General features: G+C 37.8%; 1 protein-coding gene across 1 annotated transcript in view; it reads right to left on the bottom strand.

The window, feature by feature from the left end:
* The window catches only part of LOC114881201 (all trans-polyprenyl-diphosphate synthase PDSS1), a 29,004-nt gene that overhangs the window by 2,477 nt on the left and 884 nt on the right, over positions 1-25,643 (bottom strand). Inside the window, exons 2-7 of the mRNA XM_029197906.2 lie at positions 8,774-8,926; positions 6,415-6,548; positions 5,403-5,544; positions 649-738; positions 400-531; positions 125-319 (exon numbers count right to left, since the gene is read on the bottom strand). Of these exons, the coding sequence (XP_029053739.1) occupies positions 125-319; positions 400-531; positions 649-738; positions 5,403-5,544; positions 6,415-6,548; positions 8,774-8,926 (846 nt within the window). The remainder of the gene's footprint in view (positions 1-124; positions 320-399; positions 532-648; positions 739-5,402; positions 5,545-6,414; positions 6,549-8,773; positions 8,927-25,643) is intronic.

The raw sequence follows: 25,643 nt of genomic DNA, 5'->3' as shown, positions 1-25,643 counted from the left end.
CTGATTCGTAGGAGGAAATGCAGTGTTGTTATATCCGCAGTAGTTCTCCAAATTACCAGCAGCAGATATATAATTCTCAAGAGTATTTCTCTCATAGATCTTACAGATCTATTTAATTTCTTACCCGTTCACATGCAAATAGAACCGGGGCGGTTGCAAGACCAAGTTTAAGATCTGCTGCTGTAGGTTTGCCCATTGTCGGCAGGGAAGACACAAAATCCAAAAGATCATCCACTAATTGAAATGCCAAACCGACGTTTCTACCATATTGGAAGGCCACTTCGGCTAGTTGCTCGTCGGCACCTGCTAGCATAGCTACCTGCAATACCACACAGTCTTCAATAGAGATTCCAATAAGAACCAATAGTCCTAAGAACACCATAGACATCATTGACTTACAGCTTTCAAGGAATTCGAGATCAAACTTGCCGTCTTGCGATACGTTTTCGTTAGGTAATGCGCGAATCTCTCGTTCTCCGTTTCCTTCGATCCGAGCTGCATAAATTCACCCTGCACCAGGTCCGTCACGACCTGGAAAGCACCTGGACTTGTCAATAATTCTCGTCAGGATTATATCAGGATCCTAGAGTACGTGTACTTGTACGCACCCGTTATAACGTGAAACTTTGAAATCATTTGGAATTTTACCTGACTAAGGCAGAAGGTAACATCGTCGTTCCTAAGTTGGGATATCATAATCGACGCGACTGCCAAAACGTAATCCCCTGCCATCGTCACCTGCAACAAAAACACAAAAATTAGAAATTAAAATTAATTCTTTCGCACAATTTCAACACGAACCGTAAGAAATCGTCTTATTCACCTTTCGCGTACCGTTTTCTCTGTTTTGAAAGCATTAACTTACGACCCAGAAACTTGTTTCAAAATTCGCTAAAAAGTTGCGATGAATCATAAGCGATCCAATTTTCTATAGAACCGATTTTGAAAATGGGAGGAAGGGTCAATGGATCGACGAGTATTAATTAAAACACGGATAAATAAATTGCAACATTCATATAGGCAAGAGAGATAAAAACAAGTGTGTAGAATTAAGGTGCGCGTTTCCTTTCACTGGACATCTTTCGAAACAGAATCAGCAAAGTTGAAGGTGGTGAATGTTCAATACCCAAAGATGACTCGTGCGTTTATGTTCATTTATTTTTTTATTCCCATTTCAACACTGAATCGATTATAATTTCTCATTGGCAAGAAGGAAAAAAGATTATTCTACTTAAGTTATCGTATTATACGTGTATTAGATAATGGAAAGATTCTCTTATCATCGAAGTTTTCGCTTCTTCGACATCTTTCAATCAGAGCCTCCTGTTCCAGCGAAATCAAGATACAAGTTACACGCGTTAATTAATGTATCACGATAATGATCTCTGTTTAGCAATGCGAGAAGAATCTACTTTCTGCCATTCGTCAATTTGGTACCTGAGAAGGTAAAAGCGTATACAGAAAGCGTAAAATGGACGAACATAGCAAAAAGCAGAAAGCTATCTGTTCTAAATAATTCATTTCAAATTCGATGAGTTCTAAGAAAATTAAAATGATACATGATGAAGATACCTTTAGTATTACGCCTTCTTAATTAATATTTTTAATTTGAATATTTGGAAAGTGACAAGACAACATAATAAAAATAACGATTATTTCAATAATTGGAATTACTACGGCTTTTTAAAAATAAATCTTTAATTAAAATAAAGAAAAGGCACAGCTGTTCTTAGCCATTTTTGAATCTTTTAAATTCTAATTGATCATACACATCAAATGAACCTTTCTGCATGCAACACCGTTAGAAAGTCGTTGCAATGCAAATAGGGGTCAGAATAGCAAGTTGAATCATTGAGAGCTCGAACAGATCGTCCAAGAGACGATGACTACTGTGTTTCGTTTCGATTCATGCGGCTGCGGTTATCCAGCGATAAACCGACAACAGGAATCGTTGATGAACATGTTGCATACGTTGAAACCACATTTTCTTGATGGCTTTTAACGTAGCCAAAGCTGATGACTATTTTCTTCTATTCCAAACACATTATAATTTCGACGCCTCGTCAATGACTGCTGAGTTTCCAGTGTTCCTCTCAGACAATGCATGATTTTTTTCCTTTTTCTTTTTTCAATAATGAATGGGAACTAATGAAATTTTATATTTGCAAAATTCTGACTCATTATTTCTAATTATCTCCATTGTGATAGCCGAGTTAATGTTTGACGACACTTTCGATGGCCTTCGTTGTTCAATTTCGTGTTAGGGGTTTTTAACGACACGTGTCGAATATCTTGTACACGATGTTCCTAGATTTGGTTCCGGCATAACTAATGAACTCTCGTCTCGTTTTCTTTCCTGATTGTGAAACTTCAAGGTAAACAGGCGAAGACACGAGAAAAATTAGCCATTTCGATTCCTGCTACAAGCCTACCTATTTAACTAGAAAGCAGATAAAAATAGCAATCGTACGAGTGGAATTATTAAAAATAGTATGGGGATAGAATGTCGTGAATTTTAATTGACTGATACATCTTCTTTTTCACAGGTATACTAATAAATACAGTATAACTCTTCTATTGATTTATGTTTGGCTCGTTAGATACGAATCAGTGTCAGTAGGTCGACATCGATTTATAAAATTTGCCATGGCTCTATCAAAATACAGCAATGAAATTTAGAGGAACGTAGAAAAGAATTGAGTTTTATGGAAAAAGAGGCCTCTTTTGCATTTATGTTTGGCATATTATTAGATACGAATCAGGGTCAATCTGTTAACATTGATTTATAAAATTTGCCATGACTCTATCAAAATAATGAAATTTAGAGGAACGTGGAAAAGAATTGAATTTTATGGAAAAACCTGAGCGCCTCGAATCCTCTCTTGCATCCAACTGAATAAGAATATTCTTTCACGGTTTTTCTGCAAATATGTTTTTCTTTCAGAAACATCTTGCAATCCCGAACGCAAACAATCCCGACGCTTTCACTACACCAGTTTTCCTCGCGAGGAAGAGCCTGACGAGTGAAACTTTGAGCGTTCCCTCGAGGCAGTTCGTTTACCAGTTAAAAAAAAAACGCTAGGTATTCGGCGTTAAGTCGAACAAATAGATGGATGGTTCGAAGGAACTATCGTTCGTTGTTCCCTCCGACAATGGCTGGGACGAGGCATCGTGGACAGGTCGTAATTTTTCCAGTTTCACATCCGGTACGGTGCTTGTCCGCTTTTCACGCAGCGCAACGATGGACTCACTTTCGAGAACACCGCCGTTTTCGTGGCCAACGATGCTTGCGAAAAATCCCCCGTCTTTCGCAACGGCGACTACAAAATTCGCCGTTATGGCTTTGGGAAATAACTTTCGTTCAATGATACGGATCGAGGCGGCCAGCTGGTCTAGCGAGCCGAACTTATGAGTCAATTAGAACGGTATAGTCATCCGACAGATACCTATTGCGAGATTGCAAAAGGGACGAAAGGGAAAGTTTCTGAAATAGGGAAACAACGAGCTGTGTACTGAACTGTGAGGTTTCAGGTTTAATTAAATCCGACAACCGATTATCATTTCAAAGAAGAGTAGAAAATCACTTGGGTCAGTGAACTGTGTTTCCAAGTAAATTTCTATTGTTTTCGAAATGAGATTGAAAACAATGGAATAAATTGATCGATCCACCATACATCATTCGATGATTAATCAGAAGAAATTATTCAGGGAGCTACTGCAAGGCTAGCTTTAAAATAAAAATGATCACACGTTCGAAGGGTAATCCCGGTACAATTACAAATTCAAAGTAACATCCTGCCTCGACTACGGCCTCGTTATTCGCCCGTAATTCAGCGATAACTATTATACATACATACGCAACAGTTGGTTCAATTAGTGTCCCGTTAATACGGCACTGTTACACAATTTGTTAACCCACCGCTCGTACGAATCGTCCAGCAACCGGGACTTTCGTGGCCATTCGTCGGCTTTCCATTTCTTCGTGACTCGCTAATTCGTTGCTCAAGGCCGTCTACAGTTTTTCAATCCTTCCAGTACAAATTGCATATTTATGGGTTTCGTGTTTAAATCGGCTGACGTTTAATTCAATCGATCGTTTAACAGTTCGTTAATTTAAATGGTACACAAGTACGTATGTATTCTTCGAAGTCAGAATTTTGCTGACTTATGTAGATAAAAGAAATTGAAGGAAATATCTCTGATGGAGGATTTAGGTCGCGAGACGTAGGTTCTGTAGTAAAGTTCAAGAAGAATTCTCCGTTTCTTCGTTCAACGATGGTCTTGAACGACTTTACAGTCATAGGTTTTTGCATTCATCATTTCAGAGAGAATACGCATTCTTTATCGAACAACGACGAGAAAAGGTGTCGTTCTACTTAAATAAAAAAAAAAAAGGTGAAGGTGACCTTCGTATCTTTTAAGTGACATCACACCCAAGAAAAAAGATGTTATCACGATGTAACCGTTGCTTCTGTGCAACTTCTTTTACATGAATGTATATCTTCGATCGGTGTTGTAACCTTGACACGAGGAAATGAAGTTACAGGTAATCGCTTTGTATATTTCAAAAATTAATTATCAAATTTTCAAATTTCAAATTTTCCGATTTTCATTATTTTCCTTTATAAATTCTTAATTCTCCACACTTGAGGTATGACCATAATAACTTTGACGGTGGGTTAATGATTATTACTACAATCAAAATTCCATTACACGAGTGTAGCAGCTAATCGAACCGTTTCAACACCGAATGCTCGAAATTGCATCGAACGTTGCTGAAATTGACGGCAAGTGAGGTAAATAATAGTTACCGACCAGCTTAGCTGGGATTGGTATTCATTCTCCGTTCCCATACACATTTTGCATAATCGCGTGCAATATTGAAACCCCGATGGGGATCTGTGTTTAAAAAACGTGTACGAGTATGTTCAAGTTTCGTAAGGAAAAATCATGTCCAAGAAGGAAAAAATAGAAAACAATATCAGAAATCTAATTGGAAGAATACATTGACTTTCGAAGTAATTTCACGGTGCTCGTTCTACCGGGTCGTTAATCGCCCCACCGATTTTCAACGATTCTCCCGTGTGGCTAGACAATGCGCACAGACGAATTGTACGAGGTCCGCTTCCGGTTCCAAGCCAAGAAAGCGTGCACGGTCAGTACGATAGAGTCGTGAATCGCATTAGCCTCCTTCCTCTCTCTGGTATTTCAGAGAGAGTTTCGCTTCTCATCGATCAATACGATGGACAACCAATAATAGAATATTTATAGAAAACGAACTTGAGCTAAATTTAATGAAGCATCCATGAAAAAGATTAGAAAGAAATAAGATCGAGGATTTTATAAATTATTTTAATCCGATAATTGTCCAGTGAACTTTGATCCACGGTTAGAATTCCTACCTTCTTTTGACTCCAGACGACGTTGACCGAAGGCTTGCCTCGGCGGAAGTCTGGCTGATCGATTACGTCGTCGTGGATCAAGGAAGCGTTGTGGATCATCTCGGAGATCATCGCGACCTGTCGCTGCGACGCCAAGAGATCGCTAAAATCAAACGAATTACCTCTTTTTTCCTCCAATTTCTATGAAATTTTAACGACAGGAAATAAAGGAGAGGAGAAATTGGTAATGTTAAACTTTACTCGAAGCAAGTTACTTTGCTCGATAAAATTGATCAGACGGAAAGATGTCAACAGCTATACAATCGCTGATTGACAACTTCACACCTTTGTCATCAGAAGGATTATCTTCGTCGAGTTTCAAGCTGCGAAGTCATGTTCACTGGTATTTACAAATCCCCGGGCATATGTGATAGTATACGCTACACTAGTTCTCATTCACGGGGACATCTCATTCATATTCATCGTCACCTAACCCGTCGCGCGCGACAAATCATTATTTTCAAAGCGATATATGAATTAGAAAGAGACCGCATTCTTTCGATGCTTTCTAAACGGAGCCGACTTTTCTCGCTTGGCAAATAAAGAAATGATCATTTCTTTCTAAAAATTAACTAACGCGTTAACACTAGATTGTCGGAGCGAGTCAATTTGACTAATTTACCATTTTATTGCTATACATATAGAAAAACTTAAATAATTTTTAATGGAATTATGAAATATATACAAATACTAATTCCTTCCTCTCCCACTCCTTAGTTCCAAAAATCCATATCTGCTATATCTATTTTGAAGGATCTATTTGTCTGGCAATTAGTGGTAATTAGTCACGGTGGCAATTTTAAAGAAATAGATACCTCGAACTTGATTACCGAATTGCAGAAGGATTACGCGACCGTTTACACGCGACTTCGAACGTTTCGATCAACGATAATCCGTTAATTGCCGCGAAATGTAAAAGTTTATCGACGGCGAACTTGAAAGAATCCGCCAAGGCGTGCCTCTCGCAACTCACTTTCTTTCCTTGTGGTAATTGATAGCCCGTGCCATGAGAATTGCTACCATTGGCCTTACAGCCTTTCCCTTGCCGTCGAAGTAGTACGTAGCTATAGTTTGCAGCTCCTTCTGCGTCGTGTTCCTGATGAGTACCTGGAACAATGGCAAACGTAACCTTGACTTCGAACGGTGAAAAGGAATTCTCTCGTAGCAGCTAGAAACAAGCTCGACGATGAATTATTCTTTTTTATTATCGGACGAATCGCTCGGGAATGCAATGCTTCGGAAAGTTAGATCATTGATATTCAACCGGGCGCCTAGGCTAAGTATTGATCTAAAACCGTTCCTAAATTCTGATTTCTCTCTCCCAAGTATTCTCTTCGAGTGTTGCGGAGGTGAGGGCGTAAGAATTCCAATGAGGAATTGGGCGTTGCACCTGGACGAGAAATCAGCTTGCATTCCTCTGATCCTTTCGTAAATTTTCCATAAATTTACGAATTTCCGGCTTTGGATTTCCCCTCGGTTAGTATTACGCGAAGAAAATTAGCACGATTACCAATACAGTTTAGACGATACATTATAATAAGAAGTGTAAACTGTAAAATTGTCGCAAATCATCCATTTACATCGCTAGCGTGATATCACCTGTTCAACAGTCAATTTAGCAATTGAATTATTGGAAGAGTAATTAAAAAAATGGCTACGTCATTAGATCAACCGATACCGTTTCACCTGGCACGTATTATTTCGATTCAATGCAGGCGTTACATATTTTATTCGGGAGCAATTGATCTAGAGCGATTCGTATAGACAATGGATGACCATAAGACGATTCGTCTACGTGACGAACGGAACGGACCGTTCGTTGCAAGAGCGATAGAAAAAGAAGAGGCGCGCTTTGAATTCCAGCCATGGCACCGGCTGAAAGTTCGTCCTGGAATTTGGCCAAAGTCGAAAGGAACGCTAGCTCGTTTCGCAAGCTTACGTCAGAGACACTTTCTGGACGTCTGCTTCGACCACGTGATCGGAAGCTAACGAACCAATGCACCCGGAACGATTTAATTGAACGTCCTTCTAACTGTACAATGGTAACGCGAGTGAGGTTCTTGAAATAATTAGAGAATCACTTGGTCGAATGAATTTGTTAATTAATCTTAATTATAGCAACGGATACATGATCTCGTTACCGTTCAGATTTCATTAATCACTTCAAAATTGCACTTTTAATCATGTGGGAATTATGCAATTTGCATGTTTTCTATTTCTTTTTTTTAAAGATTTAATTGATACCTAATTAGGAACTCTTCTTTGGATCGCCAATTTTAGTGCCATACATGATTTCTCTAATAATTAACAGAGAAATGTTTGTCCACGAACGCGTGCATCAATTAATGGAACATAGGAGGACGCGTAATCGTTGGTCGGATCCGTTTGCTCCAAGGCGTGATGGGAAAAAAGTGCTTTCTAAACGCGTTTGCACGGGCATACTCAAATACAATAGTATCTAGCCACGGCCGTGAGTAAAAGTTCTACTCTCGGCCATATATGCAGACCATGATGTCGCGCGAGCTGCTTTCGCTAACGCGCCAGCCGCGTCTCCTCGTCGTGAAAACGGCATTCCTCACTATAAATATTTATAATTACGCGAGTAGACAACGTGTGAAAGAGGGAAGATTTCTGGCGACCAAGAGTCTACTGCGTTTACTATCCATATCTCGTAATAACGACACCTGTGACACCTGATGATAATGATGATGATAATTCAAAAGCTCGGGGATTCGTGGACGAATTCCTTGAATTACGCGCGATTTTCTTCCGGATCTTGGCTATCGCTTCCTATTGAAACCTTCTGACGGAAGTACTTGGTGATTCGAATCGAATCCGTGCGCTTTGCACCGAAAATGGCAGCAGGAAATCGGTTTCAACCAGACACTGGACTCGCCTCGAAGAAACGTGAGAGTTGGGTGCCTATGGTTCTCATAACTTCAGAGAAATCATCGCTTTTGCAATCCTACGGTGTGACAGGTTGTTCAGAAATACGAATTGGCAATTGAATTGCCAGAAAATTTCATTTAAAGAATGCTAAAACTTACGAATACTTGAGCTTTCGAGTTCCCATAATTATTCTTCAACGTTTTTCAAATATACAATTTCTCACAATGTTTCCAGTTAAAGGATACGTAAAAAGCATATTACACTTCCATTTAAGGAGTTCGACTATCACGTTTTCCCAGGTTATCGAACGACTGTGCGAAAGGAGAAACAACCTGGAGAAAGTGTACACAGAAAACGCAACAACAAAAACGTTTACTGGTTAACGCGGCGATGTTATGTCATCTCGATTATTGACGATTGTGAAATGATAAAAATCGACTTACCTCTCGTATGTCGTCGTAGATATCTTTCAGATCATCTTCCAGAAGCCGGTAAGGGTCGACCTGGTAATCGTGCAGGGATCCAGGCAGTTGTGTTTGCATCGAACTCATCATTCTCGCGACATTCGTCCTGCAGTCTCGCGTGCTCGTTCTACTCTGCAAGGAATAATAAAAAAGGATTCATTATTAACACATTATTGTTTTATTTTAACTTTCTAAAAATTATTTTTTTTTTCACGAATTTTATTATTGGAATTTGGCTAATCTCTTATCGAATAAAAATGTAATTCTTCCTCATTTTGCTTTAATTTATCCGTCAAATTTATAGGGATTTTTAAAATTAAATTCGGTAATTAACTGGTTAACAGGCTATCGGTAGATAAAGGGTTAAGAATAGCAGAGTATAACATTTATTAAAATAGTAGAACAGTAGAGAATAGCAGTAACGCGACGCTAACTACTGATCTGGTCTGACCATGCGTCGTCATATACTACTTGCGCCGCGACTGAGATATCATTGACTCTACTACTTGCGAGAAATAGACAAACGCTGTTTTTTTTAACGAACGGAATGACATTTAACTTTATAAATAGTATCATTTACTCATTTTAATACTAATTTTGTAAATAACAATTCAAACTTAATCACAATTAATTCTTCAGTGGAGGAAACTGATCAGTGACGATAAAATTGCAAGTATCGTTGCCGTTCGAATAGAAAAATTAATTTCTTGGAATTTATTTGCAATTTCAAATTACAATTATACCACTTTTGCTTAAGCATCGTTAAATTTACTAATTTTCACTGCAACTGTCTGTGAACGTAATAACATTCTTGTTCGCTTATTTCTTGTCTATATGACTAGCAAAAATGTAGATCAAGTACATTTGAAAGTATTTTCCCTGGATAATCGGATGCAAATCTCAGAATGAATTAATAATAGAATTGCTCAATTCATCGGATTAAAACAAAAAATCTCTTTGGTTATTTAGCAGTGAGAGAAAATGCATAACTTTTGTTACGCTCAGTCAGAGAAAAACAAGATCGAGATTGTTCTTTGCCTACAATTACGAGTCGGACACGCAGTCATCCATAAAAATGAACTTTAAACGATACGCAACAAACACAGGTTCTTCACGGTCTTCGTGGCATGGAAAATAGGAATAGTTACGCGTCGATTTCCGTCTCATAGATGACACGTAGGCAGATCAATCTTTAAATGAAACGTTCAATACGTTTATAGGAGGACATGCAACATTGAGCAAGGACCGTGTTCGATGTGTGTCCATGCGTGTCTTATATGATTTCCACGGCACCGTATCTGCTTATTACATTCTTGGATAACTAGTTTCGTCGCAGCAGGCAAGTTCACTACCCCACTTTTACCTCTCGCATGATACTTGTTTACTCAAGGCCAACGTTCAACAAAATAACAAAAACATTGACAAACAAGTCTGCGAGCGAGAACCTACCTGCAGTTTTCCAGTTACGATTTTCTCCTTTTTCCCCTTCAAACGCTCTGCATCAGTTTAGGTTCAATGAACTATTGAAATGACCACCGAAGCTTCGATTGCGTGTAAAATAATTAATTTTTTAATTAATTTTTAAATTAGTTTTACTTTGATCACTTTGAGGAATTTGCGTTTTATAATATTTTAGGATTCTCTTTTTCTTGACAGACGTTCTCCAAGTATGCTCCACCTTTTTCTTCACCTGGTTAATTATTACTAATCGGTACTCTAATCGCTATGCTTTCACCGTGAAGATTAGTATTCCCTGGTGTCGTTCGAAATTCCGTTTTTTTTACGATGAAGAAAATGTGTTGAGTAATCTTGTACGAAATTATGACCGGTAGAAATTTCGGCACCTGGGACCATTCGATAGCCCGTCTGAAAGTTGGACGAGTGGGACCTGAACTCGAAAAATGTGAAAGTGTACACCTGAAACGTCCTCCAGCTATCACAATCGATTCTCCCGATCATTAAATATTATTTAGTAAATCAAGTAGATTTTAATGAGCAACGTGAAAGTACGTAAACTATTCTCATGAACGATCCTTAGATACTTTTATCATTGATGAACAATATTTTTTGTAAAAATGTAAAATTTGACACTTTTTGGATAATGAAACGATTATGAAATCCCTGGAATTAAGCACCACATAATTCTTAAATCAATGATCATGAATTTCTTTCTCCAGAGCTTTCTTAAATTCTTCCAATAACATTCTTCTCGTTCCCCAAATAGAAAACCTGCGTGTTAATTAACTCTATTTCAGTCGCATCCGCGTTACAATCGATGAATGTCAAACGAATTGTGCAATTCAATCATTACTCAAAACATTCGCGTGATTCCTACATGATTAAACATATAGTAGAAGAGTTTCCAACGTCCGGCTACTCTTTTCGCTGTTTAATCTGTTATCATTTTACAAATTATTCCCAAAGTCACGAAATCAGCGAAAGTGTTTGGTAAATGTTTCTCCTGTTTCTTCGGTAAACTGCTCGTTCAAACAAAAAAAAAAGAACCGAAGATGTATCAATATTGATTGACATCGAGAAAAGAGCAGTGTTGATTTAAAACAAATAAGAAGGATTCGTTTCTTTGATCCTGTTTCATATCTCTTAGAGAACACGTATGTAACCTGGAACACGTAACACGTCGAGTATGTTTAATTGCCGACCGGTTTTGTTTAAACCTAGCCTGAAACTAGTACCCACTCGGTTACGAACGCAAAGAACATTTATGACATATAATCTTCGCCTCTGAGAATATGATACTTCGTTCACTGTTTTCCAACGTTCTCATATCCTTCATTAGCTTGATTATTCCTTTCCTTGTCCTATAAACGCGTACGCAGAGCTGTCGGTTAAAAAAATGATTTTCAGCAAAAAAATAGAAGGGCGATTCGTTGAATTCCTTGTTCGATCGGTTTACCGATAATTTATTCGACGCGTAAAAGTCAAGGATCGAACACGATTTTATTAAGAACTTCGAGAATTAAGATAGACCTTCGTTTTGGATCCATATGGTGATTTTTTCCTTCGCTAAATTTTTCCTATTTCTATTTTATCTTTTAACATTTTAACTATTTTATCTTTTTACTACTAATGAATACCGAATTAATTTTATACCGGACGGGGCTGATTAATATTTGTTAATTGCTGTTTCGAGGAAGGAACGAGACGTTAATTACAATTAACTACCTTTAGGGAAGGAATGTGTCTAAAATAGACGAAAATTAAGATGAAGAGGTGACAAATTTTCAAGACTATAATAATTAGACAGAATATTTCTAAATAAATAGTTGCAAAATAATTGAATTAAGAAATTTTATAAGAAAACCACCCAACTGAGAAAAAATTTTCAACATTTTTTATATTCAAATACTAGTCAATATATTCCTAAAAATGAATCAGCATAAACCCACTACACCTGGCTGTCTACATTTTAACGAATGACTCTAATAAAGTTTAACTATCAGTTCCTGTTATACGCATACCTGCATATTAATTTATTTAACGGATATTTATAAGCGAACAAGAACCTCTTTGCTAGGATGATCGAAAGAAACGCGTACCTTGGATGGCGCAAGATCGCATACCAGGTGGAAGTGCTTTTGTCGCAATACCTACACCTGTCGCACCTGTGTACCCTGTTCGAAAGGAACTACACGAATGTACGAAAAAATCGCCTTCTCGTTACTAGAAACTTCAATTAATCGGTGTTTGGATTGGAACACCTTAGACCTCTGATTCATTTCAACCCTTTGACTGCAACACACGTTTAAGAATATTAAAACGAAGCAAAGTATTTACTGACACAGCGTGACTAATGACGACAAAAATAGAAAGGTTAATAAATATAATAATAGGTAACGAAGGTCGCAAAAACATGGCAATTCTTGTTTACCTTCAAAAAAATGTCCTTACTTCAAGTACGTAAAAGTTAAATAGGCGTAGCATAACGGTGAAGGTGTAATTACAGAACTATTCAACTCTGACTTCAACTAATCATGATTGATACTTGCGACGTAAGAAATTACACATTTTCAAGCATTTCCTTTCTAACTCGTAACAACTTATCCAGAATGAATCAATTAAAACCCACAAGAAGTGTAATATCCTTGTAGCCTTAAGGGATAGTTTAACATGGCTGAAAATTAAAATTAAATTTAAACAATTTCTGCAATCCAAGGGATAAAATTTCCAAAGTGCCTGAAGAAACTACTTCTTCTTCTTTCGCAATCGATCGGTTCACGTTTCATCTAAAGTGGCAACAAGTAGGACCCTAATCAGTGCGGTAACAAGATTTCTTGGCAGAGTTTGCAGCATTGTCGATCAACTAACATCGTTTTGACACAATCCACCTCGCGGCGTCGAACTGTCCGCTCGTGTAACCGCACTTTCTCCTTTTACAGAAAGGCCGAACTGGCTTTATTCGATTTAGGACGATCCCGGTTTGCTCCACCCAGTACCTGGTCAACTCACGTCTCATTTTTCTTTCTCTATTCAATCATACATATGTACACAGCGGTTAATAAATGCATATCGCAAAGCTTACGGTGATGTAACCGGACAGTCCAGGAGAAAAAGTAACATTTAGCAGACTGTTGCGTCTGGCAAACAGTGAAATATATTCAATGACCGAGAAACCGAACGAAGAGATGGAAAATTATAAATTCTTATTATAAGCTACGATAGAAGTAAGGATGCTTAAATTGATCATTAGCATTAATTAACTTTGATTTCCTAAGCGGCGTAGCTGAAAAATGAAATAATAAAAATCAGATATTTTTCGTGGACCACCTCGTATATGATTACATAACAAGGAACATTACATAATAACGAAAAAGAATTTCATTATAAAGTATAATTACGAAAAAGGATACCGTGTATTCGTTTCACGAATATCAAGATAAAAATTAAATCAATCTGAAATCTAGTAAAACGTATACTTAAAAAAATGATTTTGTCATCGTTCTTTAATTATTCCTACTGTAAATTTCAATATTTTCCACTTCTTTTATGGATCTAAAATGTTACCGATAAGTGTTGTAAGACTATTGATAAAAGCGATTATTTTAGTGAATAAAGTGATTATGACTTTTTAAAAATAAATCGCCAATAAAATAATTTGCGCGGCTGATATCATATTTTCATCCGCATCTCTTCTACCTGTGATTTTTAACAAAGAAACGAATCACTCCTGTTCAATAACAACCCAAAATCCTTCGAAATATTCACAAGACATTGTCCTCCACGTCGACGGAATTTTACGCAAAAAAAGAAAAAGAAGAAGTAGGCAAGTGCTCTTAATGGAGAAATGAAATCCATGAAGGTTTTTAGCTTCATAAATATTCGCTAGTCAATCTGTAAACACCTCCGCAAAGTAATTATCGCTGCAATTCCTTTTTCTAAATGAGGATCACGTATGCTGCACACATAAGTAATTTTTTTTTCACCTAATCACGCGCCAAAGATGATCATTACGAAACGATAGATTCAATGGAACGGAACGCGGCTGACAAAGCGGCGATCTTTCGATTTAACAGAAATCGTCATTTAGTTTACGAGAATCGCCTCACGTATAGAGCAAAAAGTTGCTAAAAATAGAAGGCTATTAAACGGTGCGATGTTAAGGACGCCTACCTCAAAAATCACCTTGCCATCCTACCAACAGGTATTCAACACGTGTCGCGAATTTCACGCTAATTAACATATTCACTGTTGCTGAAGCTCGGCATTATAATTAATTAATAATTAATGTTTCAATTTTCACAACGCTTTTAGTGTGAATAGTTTGAAGAGAAATGTAATCGGTAGTTATGCAATTACAAGAGGATATTACGTGTATTTGCAGCTGTCATGTGCAAAGTAAAGTTTCAAGTGAGCAAAGTAAGATACTTCCTTTCATTACATTTTTAGGTAATTGTAACTCATTATCTTTCAATTAACCTTAATTGCTTTTCAGAATGATTCATTTTAAACCCCGATCCAGGTAATGGTTTCCTGGGGCCATTAATTTACTAAATTTGTTTTGCTTTCCATAATTCAACGAGGGGTTAATCTGGTCCCTTGAAATCACCGATTTTCAACGAGCTGCGAAAAACAAGCAGAGTTCGACACTCGAAGCGTGTCGTTGCCAAATCTTTGGAATACAAGTCGCGCCTGTTTGCCTAGCAGAAAAACTTTCACTCCTTTGCTGAAGAATGTCACCGAAGAGCGCAAACAAACCTTTTCGAGCAAAAGTATAAAAATTCCGCTTTACCCTTCGATTCCCAGTTGCCCAATCACGCGGAATAGATTTCTACGATCACCGACGAATCGCTGTCATTTTTTTTCGTTAATTACCTATGTTTAATTGCGGGAATAAATAAACACGGTGAAAGTTTTACGGCAACGAATTTACGAAATCGTAGAACAAATGGCGGGAGCGCATCTGAAAATGCAAATACGAGGTATAAATCACGATTGCAAAAGAAATAGATTGAGATGAATGTTCATAAAAATACGAATGCGATTGCGATTAATCGACTGGTCGTTCCTGTTTCATTGACTTTTTAGTCACAGTTGCTTATTGCTCAAGTTGATTGAACTCTCTTCGTAACATCCTCAAAAAATACGTAATACATGTTGAGGATGTTATCACTGAATCAATTTCTGAATATTTCAGAATGTTGAATAAAATGACAATTTTTTAAAAGTATAATCACAGGTATAACGAAATGGTACAGAGTAGACAGTCCTGGAGGACACATTGAACAAATTTTGTTCTATTTTGGTACTAGATGATATATCCTTCTCTTGAGAATAAAGTTGCTGCGGAGAATAACAATGGGATTAAAATAAAACAAAAGAGTTTACTATCGTTCACGAAATCTGCTATATGCTAAGTATCGTACATGTCAGTGAAATCAAAATTAACTTCTGAAATTATTGAAATCCCCAAACTAACTATTTTCTGGGCTAGGCTAGGTCCCTTAGAAATTTTGGAATTTCAGGATTTTAGAATTTTAGAATTTTGGGATTTCAAGATTTCAGAATTTTGGAATTTTAGAATCTGAGTGTTTCAGAATTTCGAAATTTTGAAGTTTGAACTTTGGATTTTGGAATTTTGGCATAACGAGGGGCCAGTAACCTTGTTACCGATACCAATATGCAAAAGTCCAAAGTAAAGTTTAGAATTCAGTGGCGTTCGTGAAACTATCGATGCCATATCTTTCGACAGAACCTGTAGGATCGTCGAAAACCTGTAACCGCGTTTCTCGATGTTCACTTGAACTTCCACGGCTGTACAAGTTGCACCGATCAACGTGGCTACGCGTTCACGAGGAACGATATCGAATGTCAAGAAAGGATGGAGTGGGAAAATACACTTTCTCCGAGGGTTCTGGACGACCCACATTTTGGAATCATGGATGCTGATGACCGTCGATGAACGTTTCAACGGTGTACTCTACCGCTAAGCGGAATAAATCCGGCCAAAGGAATCAAGGTCACTCTCACGACACTCTATTCACACATTTCCCGAAGTTTATTGCATATTTACGCCAACAGAAATGACGTTCATTGAATTTAAACTATCTTTACCAGAATTTACATGATTTTTATTGATTGTAAAATCGATACCGTTATTTCACTTAATATAGATCGATATTTTTGAAAAAAAGTTCATTTTCAATCCTCTTTTATCTTTATTTTCAAAGTTGAAACAATTTTTGTAGCAATTTTATTTTTCCCAAGTGGTCGTTGCAAGGTAGAACTTACAAAGCTTGATATTAAGAGTCGACGACCTGAAAATGACTCCAGTGCACTCGAAACAACGTTCTTCTCAGTTGCATCAAGAAACAGGAGTTTAATTTTCTTGCAACAATGTTTCCCTTGCACAATGCATCCTTCGCATAAGGCGATGTACTCATTATATCAAAAGTTCATTGACCTTTACATATTCGCTTGAATTACTAACGACAAATTAATGATACTAAGAAGATCATTTATCGCTCTTGATAACGACAAGAGTAGCTTGAATAATCAAGGTCAATGCGCATTCCTCGACAACTTTCCACGAACAATTTTATCGTGGCCAACAATCGTCGTTGGCCACTTTTCCTTCACCGAATAGGGGGACCAATAAGTGGCACGATGTCTACGATGAATGGACGAGAACAAAGCGAACACTATTTAGATCGTTCAGCTGAGTTTCTTTCTAATTTTCTTCAACGAAAATTGACTACTTTCTTGCTTCTTCGAAACACATAAATCTGTAGAAGAAACGAGCCACCTTTCGAACCGTGCGTCGCCGACCTTCCGGATGGATTCTTGATATCTTGTATGAGTAAGCATAATGCGAAGAGTTGACGGAGGGAAAAATTTCAAAGTGTTAAATCCTTGAATCCCACGTGGAGAACCTTCAGACTTTTTGTCTCTGGGCAAACATTCAAGGTTACAGTCTGCACGCGAATCAACGTTGTACTTGAACAAGTACAGCAACCTCCTTAGGATCGAAGCAGCTGAATCATCGCGAGACTGTATTATTAATCTCCGAATCATTCTCGTAACTATCAAAATTAACGATTAGCCAGACGATTCGTTCGCGACTTTTTCGACACGGTCAAACTTACGTCGAATGTAGGAGGAAAGTGAAACACGAACGTGAAAGAAAAGTGGGTCGCAGGTGTTCCATTCACCGAAAGGGCCGGCATCCTTGACCCGAATATTCGTCCCAGCTGGATCCAGGTCTTTGACCAGACACAGATTAGAAGCCCGATATTCGATTCGGTCACTCGATAATGAGCGAACAGAAACTTTTGTTCGACGAGGAGCAAAGAGGTTCGCAGAAAGTTACTTTGCAAGAGAGGGACAAGATGAATGGCAACGAGTACTCGAGAAGAATTCAAAGGAGTCTTAAAGAAACGAACGAGTTTCTTATTTATTCAATGCTGCGGTATTTCCATAAGAAAATGAAGAAACGAAGGTTAATGTCAATCTTCTTTCAGTATTCCAAAATCCAGCAATTAGGACAATTTTAAATGCAATTAATTTTAACATTAATTTTCTTCGCCAAAATTCGTCACCGTCGCAAATAACCCGAAAATTATCGAGAAAAAAAAACAAGGACAAGCAGTTTCTAATTGAGCGTTCAACTCGCGAACAAAAGATCCGAGTAGTTTTAACCAGCTGACGGATGTCTGATCTTTATCGGATTCTACTACTTCCGCGCTACTTTTGCATACGTCTGGAATCTGACTTGGACGCGGTATTATAAGAAAGTGGCATACGTGTCGAAAAGCACACGTATGTTTCGGCAACCTTGGCCTATCAGAAGTCTCCTTTCACGAAGAAATCGAAAGAAGAGGCAAACAGGAAATGTCTACTTAAAATTGATTCGTTTACATCCTTTTCTTCTTTTCGTCTCCTAATTACTTCAGTAAAAATATTCATAAGGAAATAATAGAAATTGAGATTCTTTAGAAAAATTCTAGCAAAGGCTCGAAATATATTTCGAGCTCAATTACGTTCCCACAACACCAATGGCGAACAATTGCGACACTAAATATTGAGTGAAAGCGATAATTGAAGCCAGCTATCGACCCATCCATCGTAACTTTCGATCGATCTTTATCAGGAAATGATATCGAGAAGATGAGAAACTGTGAAAGTATCAGAGACTGGAAACAGGCACGAATATCAAAAATTTTCAATGCATGGTTCGGGGAAAAGGATCATTTGATGCAGCTTAGATATTAGAAGTGTCCCGTTTGTCAAAGGTTCAGGGAATCGCGGTTAGGCACACGGACGCGAGTACGTGGAGCACGTAATCGCGTTCAACTTTTACCGTGATTCGCATTTGGGTATCGAGGGCACCTGCATGCCGTTCCCGTCTCGGAGAAACTGCCCGCTATGTTGTGTCGAGGGAAGGATAAAAGGCTGCGTGCAGTCGTTGCACTATATCGAAAATAACTAATTTTTTTAAATTTAAACACGAACCGTGACCCTGTTTCAGCTACGAGCGATGACTAATAGATAGTATTTGAAATCCTATTAGAATTGCATTAGGAAATTAGGATGAGAATCTTGTGAAAATTAGAAGCGTCAGGTGGAAGAGAATTAATTACCTAAGCCTTCGATTAGGAATTGGACGAAATTAATCTAATTGACGATGTAGTTAATAACCCAAATTCTAAATTTCTCCTTAATGTTTGCTTACAGGATAAACTGAAAAGACAAAGTAGCTCCTGCGACCATTAACGTCCACGGAACTGATGGAAACGCGGTACGGTGATTTTAATACATTTCCAGGTATTCAACACAGCTGCCAACCGAAAGTATACCGTCGGAATATAAAAAGGTCCTGCGAATCGGTGCATCCGACAAGAAAACGCATCGTGGAAATGCATCGAGTGGCGCGCGCACAATCCTGGAAATCAAATGATCAAAGACGAAAGACCCTTTCCAACGGGTGACCTCCTATTCTCTCCCTTGACAAAGAGATCCCCCTACCCGAGCGAATATATATTTCTGGACGTAGCGTATGAATTGACGAGACAGGACGTGACAGAGAACTCCTTGGACCTTGGAAGACCATCCGTTGTTCGACTACGAATTAGCTTTTGCGTTACGATCTTATATGCGAACAGCGACGTCTCCTTCGACGCCTACAGGATAACTTGCCGCGCAAACCGTCCCGGGGATTTGCATTTCAAAAAATGCGGAAGACTTCGCGGAAAGTTCGATGAGTATCAAGGTTTCTTATTTTTACTTTTTTTTTCAGAAGGAAAGGTTGATCGATCTTTGAACGGAAGAGGAGTACAAAGATTCACTCCTCTTTGGCAAGCTAGAGAGCCTTTTGAGAATCTGAAGAATCCGGTCATCCTTGTACACCGTGAAAGGAAGGGAAAAGGATAAAAAAAAGATTTTAACCTCCCCGCTGTGTTATTTCTTTACTGAATGTAATGAGAGGATAAAGAAGATGCTAATGAGAGGAATAGTATAATGAGAGGCAGAAATTTTTGTTTCTCGTAAAATTTACAAAATATAAATATATTGGAACTTAGATACCTAAGTATCTATTTAATTTCGTCCAATTTTTAATTGAAGGGTTAGGTAATTAATTCTCTTCCACCTGACGTTTCTAATTTTCACAAGCTTCTCATCCTAATTACCGAATTTTAATTCGGCCCGTTTCTCAAAAAGTTTCGTGACCCCTTCTATAGATGGAACATTTCAAAAATTACCTTAAATTATTATATAGACCGTCATTAGTCTCTACGCGTCACTGATTAATTAAGAAGATGCTGGAGCGCCACGAGTACGCGTTTGGAATTGAATTTAATTTCTAACACAGTGATCGATGAATTCAATTCGATACCTTTGTAATCATACCACGATCGCTATCATCGTCCCGTTATGTCCGAGAAACATTAGGACCCAAAATGAGTGCCGAATTCCAGCCTGCGAATCGATTGCGTAAGATTCGAATGAATGACCGAGGTTCATTGCGAAAAAAACCGTCTAGTAAAATAAAACGAGCTAACTATTCGTCATCGGTGATAAAATTATTCTTTGCTTTACAATGTTTAATCAGTCTTTTTCAATGAGATGAAAAAAGCATGAGATTCATTCGGGAAATCCTGGTAGAAAAACATACAGAGAGGCTGACTAGAATACTAATCGATCAGAAAGAAAGAGAATGGAATTATAAATTAAATATGCGGTGTTTCAAAATTTTTTAATATTTCCTAATCGATGAACCCTGCGACCCTCTTCTCAACCCTTAGTCTTCCTAAGGTTAATATTATTTTTGTGCAGCGAACACAGTTCCATGCGATTAAGAAAAAGACCATGAACGTCCGATGGAATTCAATCGCATCATCACGCGTTATGTAAAAACCGCGCATGCTGATCGATCATCGAAAGATGCGCATATTCCATAACAGTATTTTGCAATCAGTATGGTGCACCGACTATTTGATATGCCTGGTCTTACCCATCAAGATCTGTCAGCATCATCGCTCGCGACACCGCCAACGAATTCAGAGCCTCGTATTCATTCATGCAAGAAGCGTATCAATTGACGCACTCTGAGCTGTGAATGATTCATAAACGCTTCCTGAATGGACAAGATAGAATCTATCACGTGTCGATCTGTTTTTCACACCATTCCAGATAACAATTTAGTTATTTTGGGCTATGAAGACTCTTCTAAAAACAGATAGTTGACTAAAAATAAAAATACCAGGTGCTAATCTTAAACCAGATAACGCCCGACTACAGTGTTAATATATCATTAAAAATTAGTTGCAAATTATTAATACGAAGAAGTGTTCCAACTGAAAGGACTGATTAATTGCGGCGCTAATTAATTGACCGGAGGTATCCTTTTTCCGATGTACCGTTGCACAAATATTTTTGCAGTAATTAATTAACATAATACATAGAAATTCAACTAATCCGAGGGTCATTGGTCAGATCTGATAATTAAGAGCCGTGTAGATCCTTTAACTCGATTAAAACAACATTAATACCGGTTTCCCATGGACGGATCAGAACAGGTGTGTTACGTTCCTCTGCACATCGCGGCCGTTCTCTTCAATTATGCTTCTAGTCAGAGGCCGACCTCAAAGCTTACGTTACTGTAAATTACACAGCGATAATAACGATCCGCAGGAAATCACGCTGTCTGTTCAACATTTCTCCCGTGTCCTCGCGCGGCAATTACCTCTTATTACCACCCGATCTTTCATTAAGGATACTTCCTATTCTTCAATCAAATCTATTCTTGTTTATTGTAAATTCGATGATTGCTGAGCGAAGGACTATCAAGAGAATTCCTTTCCATGGATTACAGACGAAGGGGAATCATATCGTTAAGATATTAATAGTAGCTTGAAATTTATTCCAATCGTTATTAACTCATTTGCAATGTTTTTTTTTTTAAATCTACCACTTAACAATTTTTTATGGTATAAAATGACATTATTTCACAGTTTGGTGCTTAACGGATTAAGTCATCAAAGATGAAACGAATAAAACAGAAAAAACAGCTATGGTAATTGCAATAGCAATAACAACAGCAACAAGAAAATAATTTTCTGAGCGAGAGGAAGTTGTGCAACTACTGTTACAAAATTTCTTTTAATCGTTAAATTATACTCTTAACGAAAGACTACCAGAATATTTCTAAATCGAAGGGTCAAGTTTAGAATTTATTCATAGTATTTTAATTAATCAGAGTCTTAATTTTCGTTTTTGGGTGTCTGCTTCAAGTAACTCGTGGAACGTGTTTCCTTGGAAACAGGTTTCTCGTTTAATCGACTTTACGATATCTCTTCCAGCAACATTAAATATACTAAAGAATATAATAAACATTTATTTAATAAATATATAGTATTCGTTTTATATTTTCTTGCTCTGATAAATATCCACTATTATTAAAAATAAATTTCAATCTAATTTATATCTAGTATGGTGCGTAAATTCTGTTCCCAGTGAATGCTTACTTTCAAAAGCAAAGAACGAGATTACGATCGAAGTATGTTAATAGCAAACAGATCAGAAATGTTACTCAAACTACAAAATTAAGAGGAATAAATGCAAATTGAAGGCTAATATGAATTTTGGAATCATTAAAATATATTATAGCTAAAGTTTACAGTTGTTCTAGGGATCGCTGATTCCAAGCTGAATTACCGTTTCACCTGTACGAAGTCTGGTGGAAAAAGTCACGACTACCTTCGCAGAAAGGAGCACAGATAACGTGCACTTTGACGACCCACTATCACAGAAAATCGTCTCTGTTACCTAAGTCTAAGTCATCGCAGATGTTACTCGCTCACCTAGACGAGCGGTGGACGTTGATCTCAACGTCGCCTATTCCGTTTCTCTCTGCTCGTGCAAAAACAACGAGCGAAAGGTGCGTTAAACGGTGTAAAACACTCGGATCTGGACCTAATTCGATGACTTACATTTTATACTTTACACCGTTATGCGCGCTGCCGTGAACGTTTTACAATGACGCTCGAGTTACATAAATGGTGATGGGGAAAAAGTAATCCACCATCGAGATGAATTATTAAATATTCATTTTTTTTTATATCACTGTTATTTCGCGAAGCTGAAAATATTGAAATTTAATTATTAATTATTAAACGACCGTTCGTGAGATTTTTCGTGTTTCAATGCTGAGATGCGGTCCTTTAAGTGTTAAATTAATTCTTTTGTAATTTAAATAGAGAAATCCCAAGAGCTTCTCTAATCTATTACTCAATCCGCGCAAACCGTAACACGCGACCGAATGAAATTTTTCCCAACCAGCCGTACGCAGAATCATATTTCTCTAACGCTATTTCCTTTCGCCTCGTGTTTAGAACCAGAACATAGAAACAAAATTCGAAATTTTTCTGCGCAACCGCGATGTAACGATGAAACGCGATCTTCTAGCAGATAGAGACAGTATTCTCGCAACGTTTCGCTGTTTTTTACGAAATCATCGTCATACGCGATGCACGTCGATCATTTAGTCGGCGATAGGCGATCGAACCGATCGATCGCCAGGCAGGAATATAAATCTATAGAATGTAGGTCTCAACCGTGTCTCCAAGTGATTCCTGACCGTTCTTTCCACTCGTTTAACCGGACTTTTTTTTTGTGTCGACGGAAACAGAGAACCAGTGATCGTACATGAAGAAGGGGAATCTCCCTCTATCTTAAGTGTTCCAACCAGGAGCGTATTTTATTTAAAAAATATTCCCCTTCTCCTATAGTCTATTTCAAACAAAATTTCGTTCCCAACTGATCGATTTGCGGAATGATAATTAATCTTTATTGAGCAATCGTACGAGTGTTATAGTTACGGTACGTGGAAAATCTCCGCTTACTCTGCGCAATATCCTCGTGTGCCACTAATTTCAACGTAATGCAACTTTTCGCAAGTGTCGGTTTGAAAAGTGGCCAATAAAATAGGATACACTGGACCGGTTCTCCCACATCGCAACAATTTTATCTTAAATCGCCGGCGATTGACTAATTGTAACGCGGTTCCTTTCGAACTCCTGAGTGGAAACTGTTCGAATTAAGTACACAGGTGTTTGTTCCGTCGATTGAAATATGTTTTTCCTTTGAGAGTTTAATTTTGATTGGATTTCAAATAGCTTACTTGATACATTGAAAAAAACAAATCATCAAACTGTGAAAGAAAAATCAAAGGTAGATCTGATTATGAAATCGACAGCGCACAAAGGTTAATGATCCATCAGAAAAGCCTCGCGCTTCTATAAAAGCAATCAAAGGTCATCTCACGCAAAAGTACCATGGTCGAAGGAGGATTTGTGAATATCATCAGGGAAGACAATTACCAGCGGGGAAAGTATTCAAGACCGTAAAATGTAATAAACGTAACCATGAAAAACAAGTGTTTATTATCTCTGCAGATGGATATGTAATAAAATGTCAAAAACTAGTAGCTGGATATGGTTTTGATAAAGGTGAAACAACAGGGAGTCTTAACACCTCCTTTATTTTTATCAGAGCTACATATCTCTATCGTTTCAATAGCCACCATTGAACTTCATATTATAAACCCAACATCTACCGCCTCCTACTAATGATCCTCTGATGATCCTTAAAATGAAATTAGGCAGATCGATTGAAAAAGGCTGGCAGGGATTTTCCATGTTAATTTATGGGCTAGCTCATCGAATGCAGTGCGCAGTAATTTATCAACAATCGCATTGTAAAACAATTCATGCATTCCTCTGCGTGCGTACACACGTGCAACGTTCACGAGAACGGAATGTCAAAAGCAAAATCATCGTGCGTCAATGAAGGAAATCTCCCTTATTGTACGCAAGATATGGAGAGTGACGCGGGTGAAACAGGATCCGCGAATTGAACCCAGTGTTAATGACCTTACATTTGTATTCACCTCGCCTGTAAATTGAACGCCACCGTCAACCGATAGAACGAATGCGATATATAATGTATAATTTCAGGAAAATTATAAGAAATATTCTGTTTCTTTAGGAAGGCGTAGAACTTTCAGTCGGTTAAAGAAGCAGTAAGTAAAAGCAGAGGTTTATACGGGCAGAGTACAGCTGTACAAGCCGAGAAAGTCAAGAGCGTGGATTCCATGGGTTAACCATGCTCGAAGAAGGATATCTCACGGGCCAGTTAGCCTACTTACAAGGAGCGGGACTTGAAATTCGTACCGTGCTACTCACGACCGGTTCCCACTCATTTCGATTAATATTGAACGAGCCTGCTACGAAATAGAGAAAAAGAATCTCCCATGAGTGTAACGTTCAGCCGACGAGTCGTCGTTTACCTAACACTTGCGTAATAAAGTATAGACGATTAACCATCGACTTATGTGCCGAACTTGGTTCTTCGATCTGCAGGCTATCGAAAGAGATTTCAAAATCTTGTCTCTGTGTCACTTTCGAGCAGAGAAAGTCGTGCAATTCATTTTACCGTCCGTGGAACGATTTATGGAAAACTTTCGTTAGAGATCATCAAACCGTTTAGAGATTGAAGGGAAATTAGAAATTATTAGTGTGAAATGAACATTCAGCTACCTGTTTTATATTTAATGATCCATTGCTAGTATTTTCGTTATTTGTTTTCAATGAATAATTTGATAGAATTAAGAATTCTTGATAATTAGTCTATACGCACTATGCAGAGTAAATTCAAATTCGACATTGCGCATGCGTTCAACGACCAACCATCGCTAGTACAGTCAATACACGGTTTAAACAAAAGTTAAAGAAATATTGTACAATTTTGTGACAAGAATACTGAATTATAATTCAAAAGATATTTTTTTATGGCATTTTTATTAAGAACTATTGCCATTTCTAATATAATGTTGTTT

Source organism: Osmia bicornis, chromosome 9 (genome assembly GCF_907164935.1).
Source record: "Osmia bicornis bicornis chromosome 9, iOsmBic2.1, whole genome shotgun sequence".
Classification (NCBI taxonomy): Eukaryota; Metazoa; Arthropoda; class Insecta; order Hymenoptera; family Megachilidae; genus Osmia; species Osmia bicornis.
The sequence above is the reverse complement of the archived record's forward strand: the minus strand, read 5'-3'. Positions and strand labels throughout refer to the sequence as shown.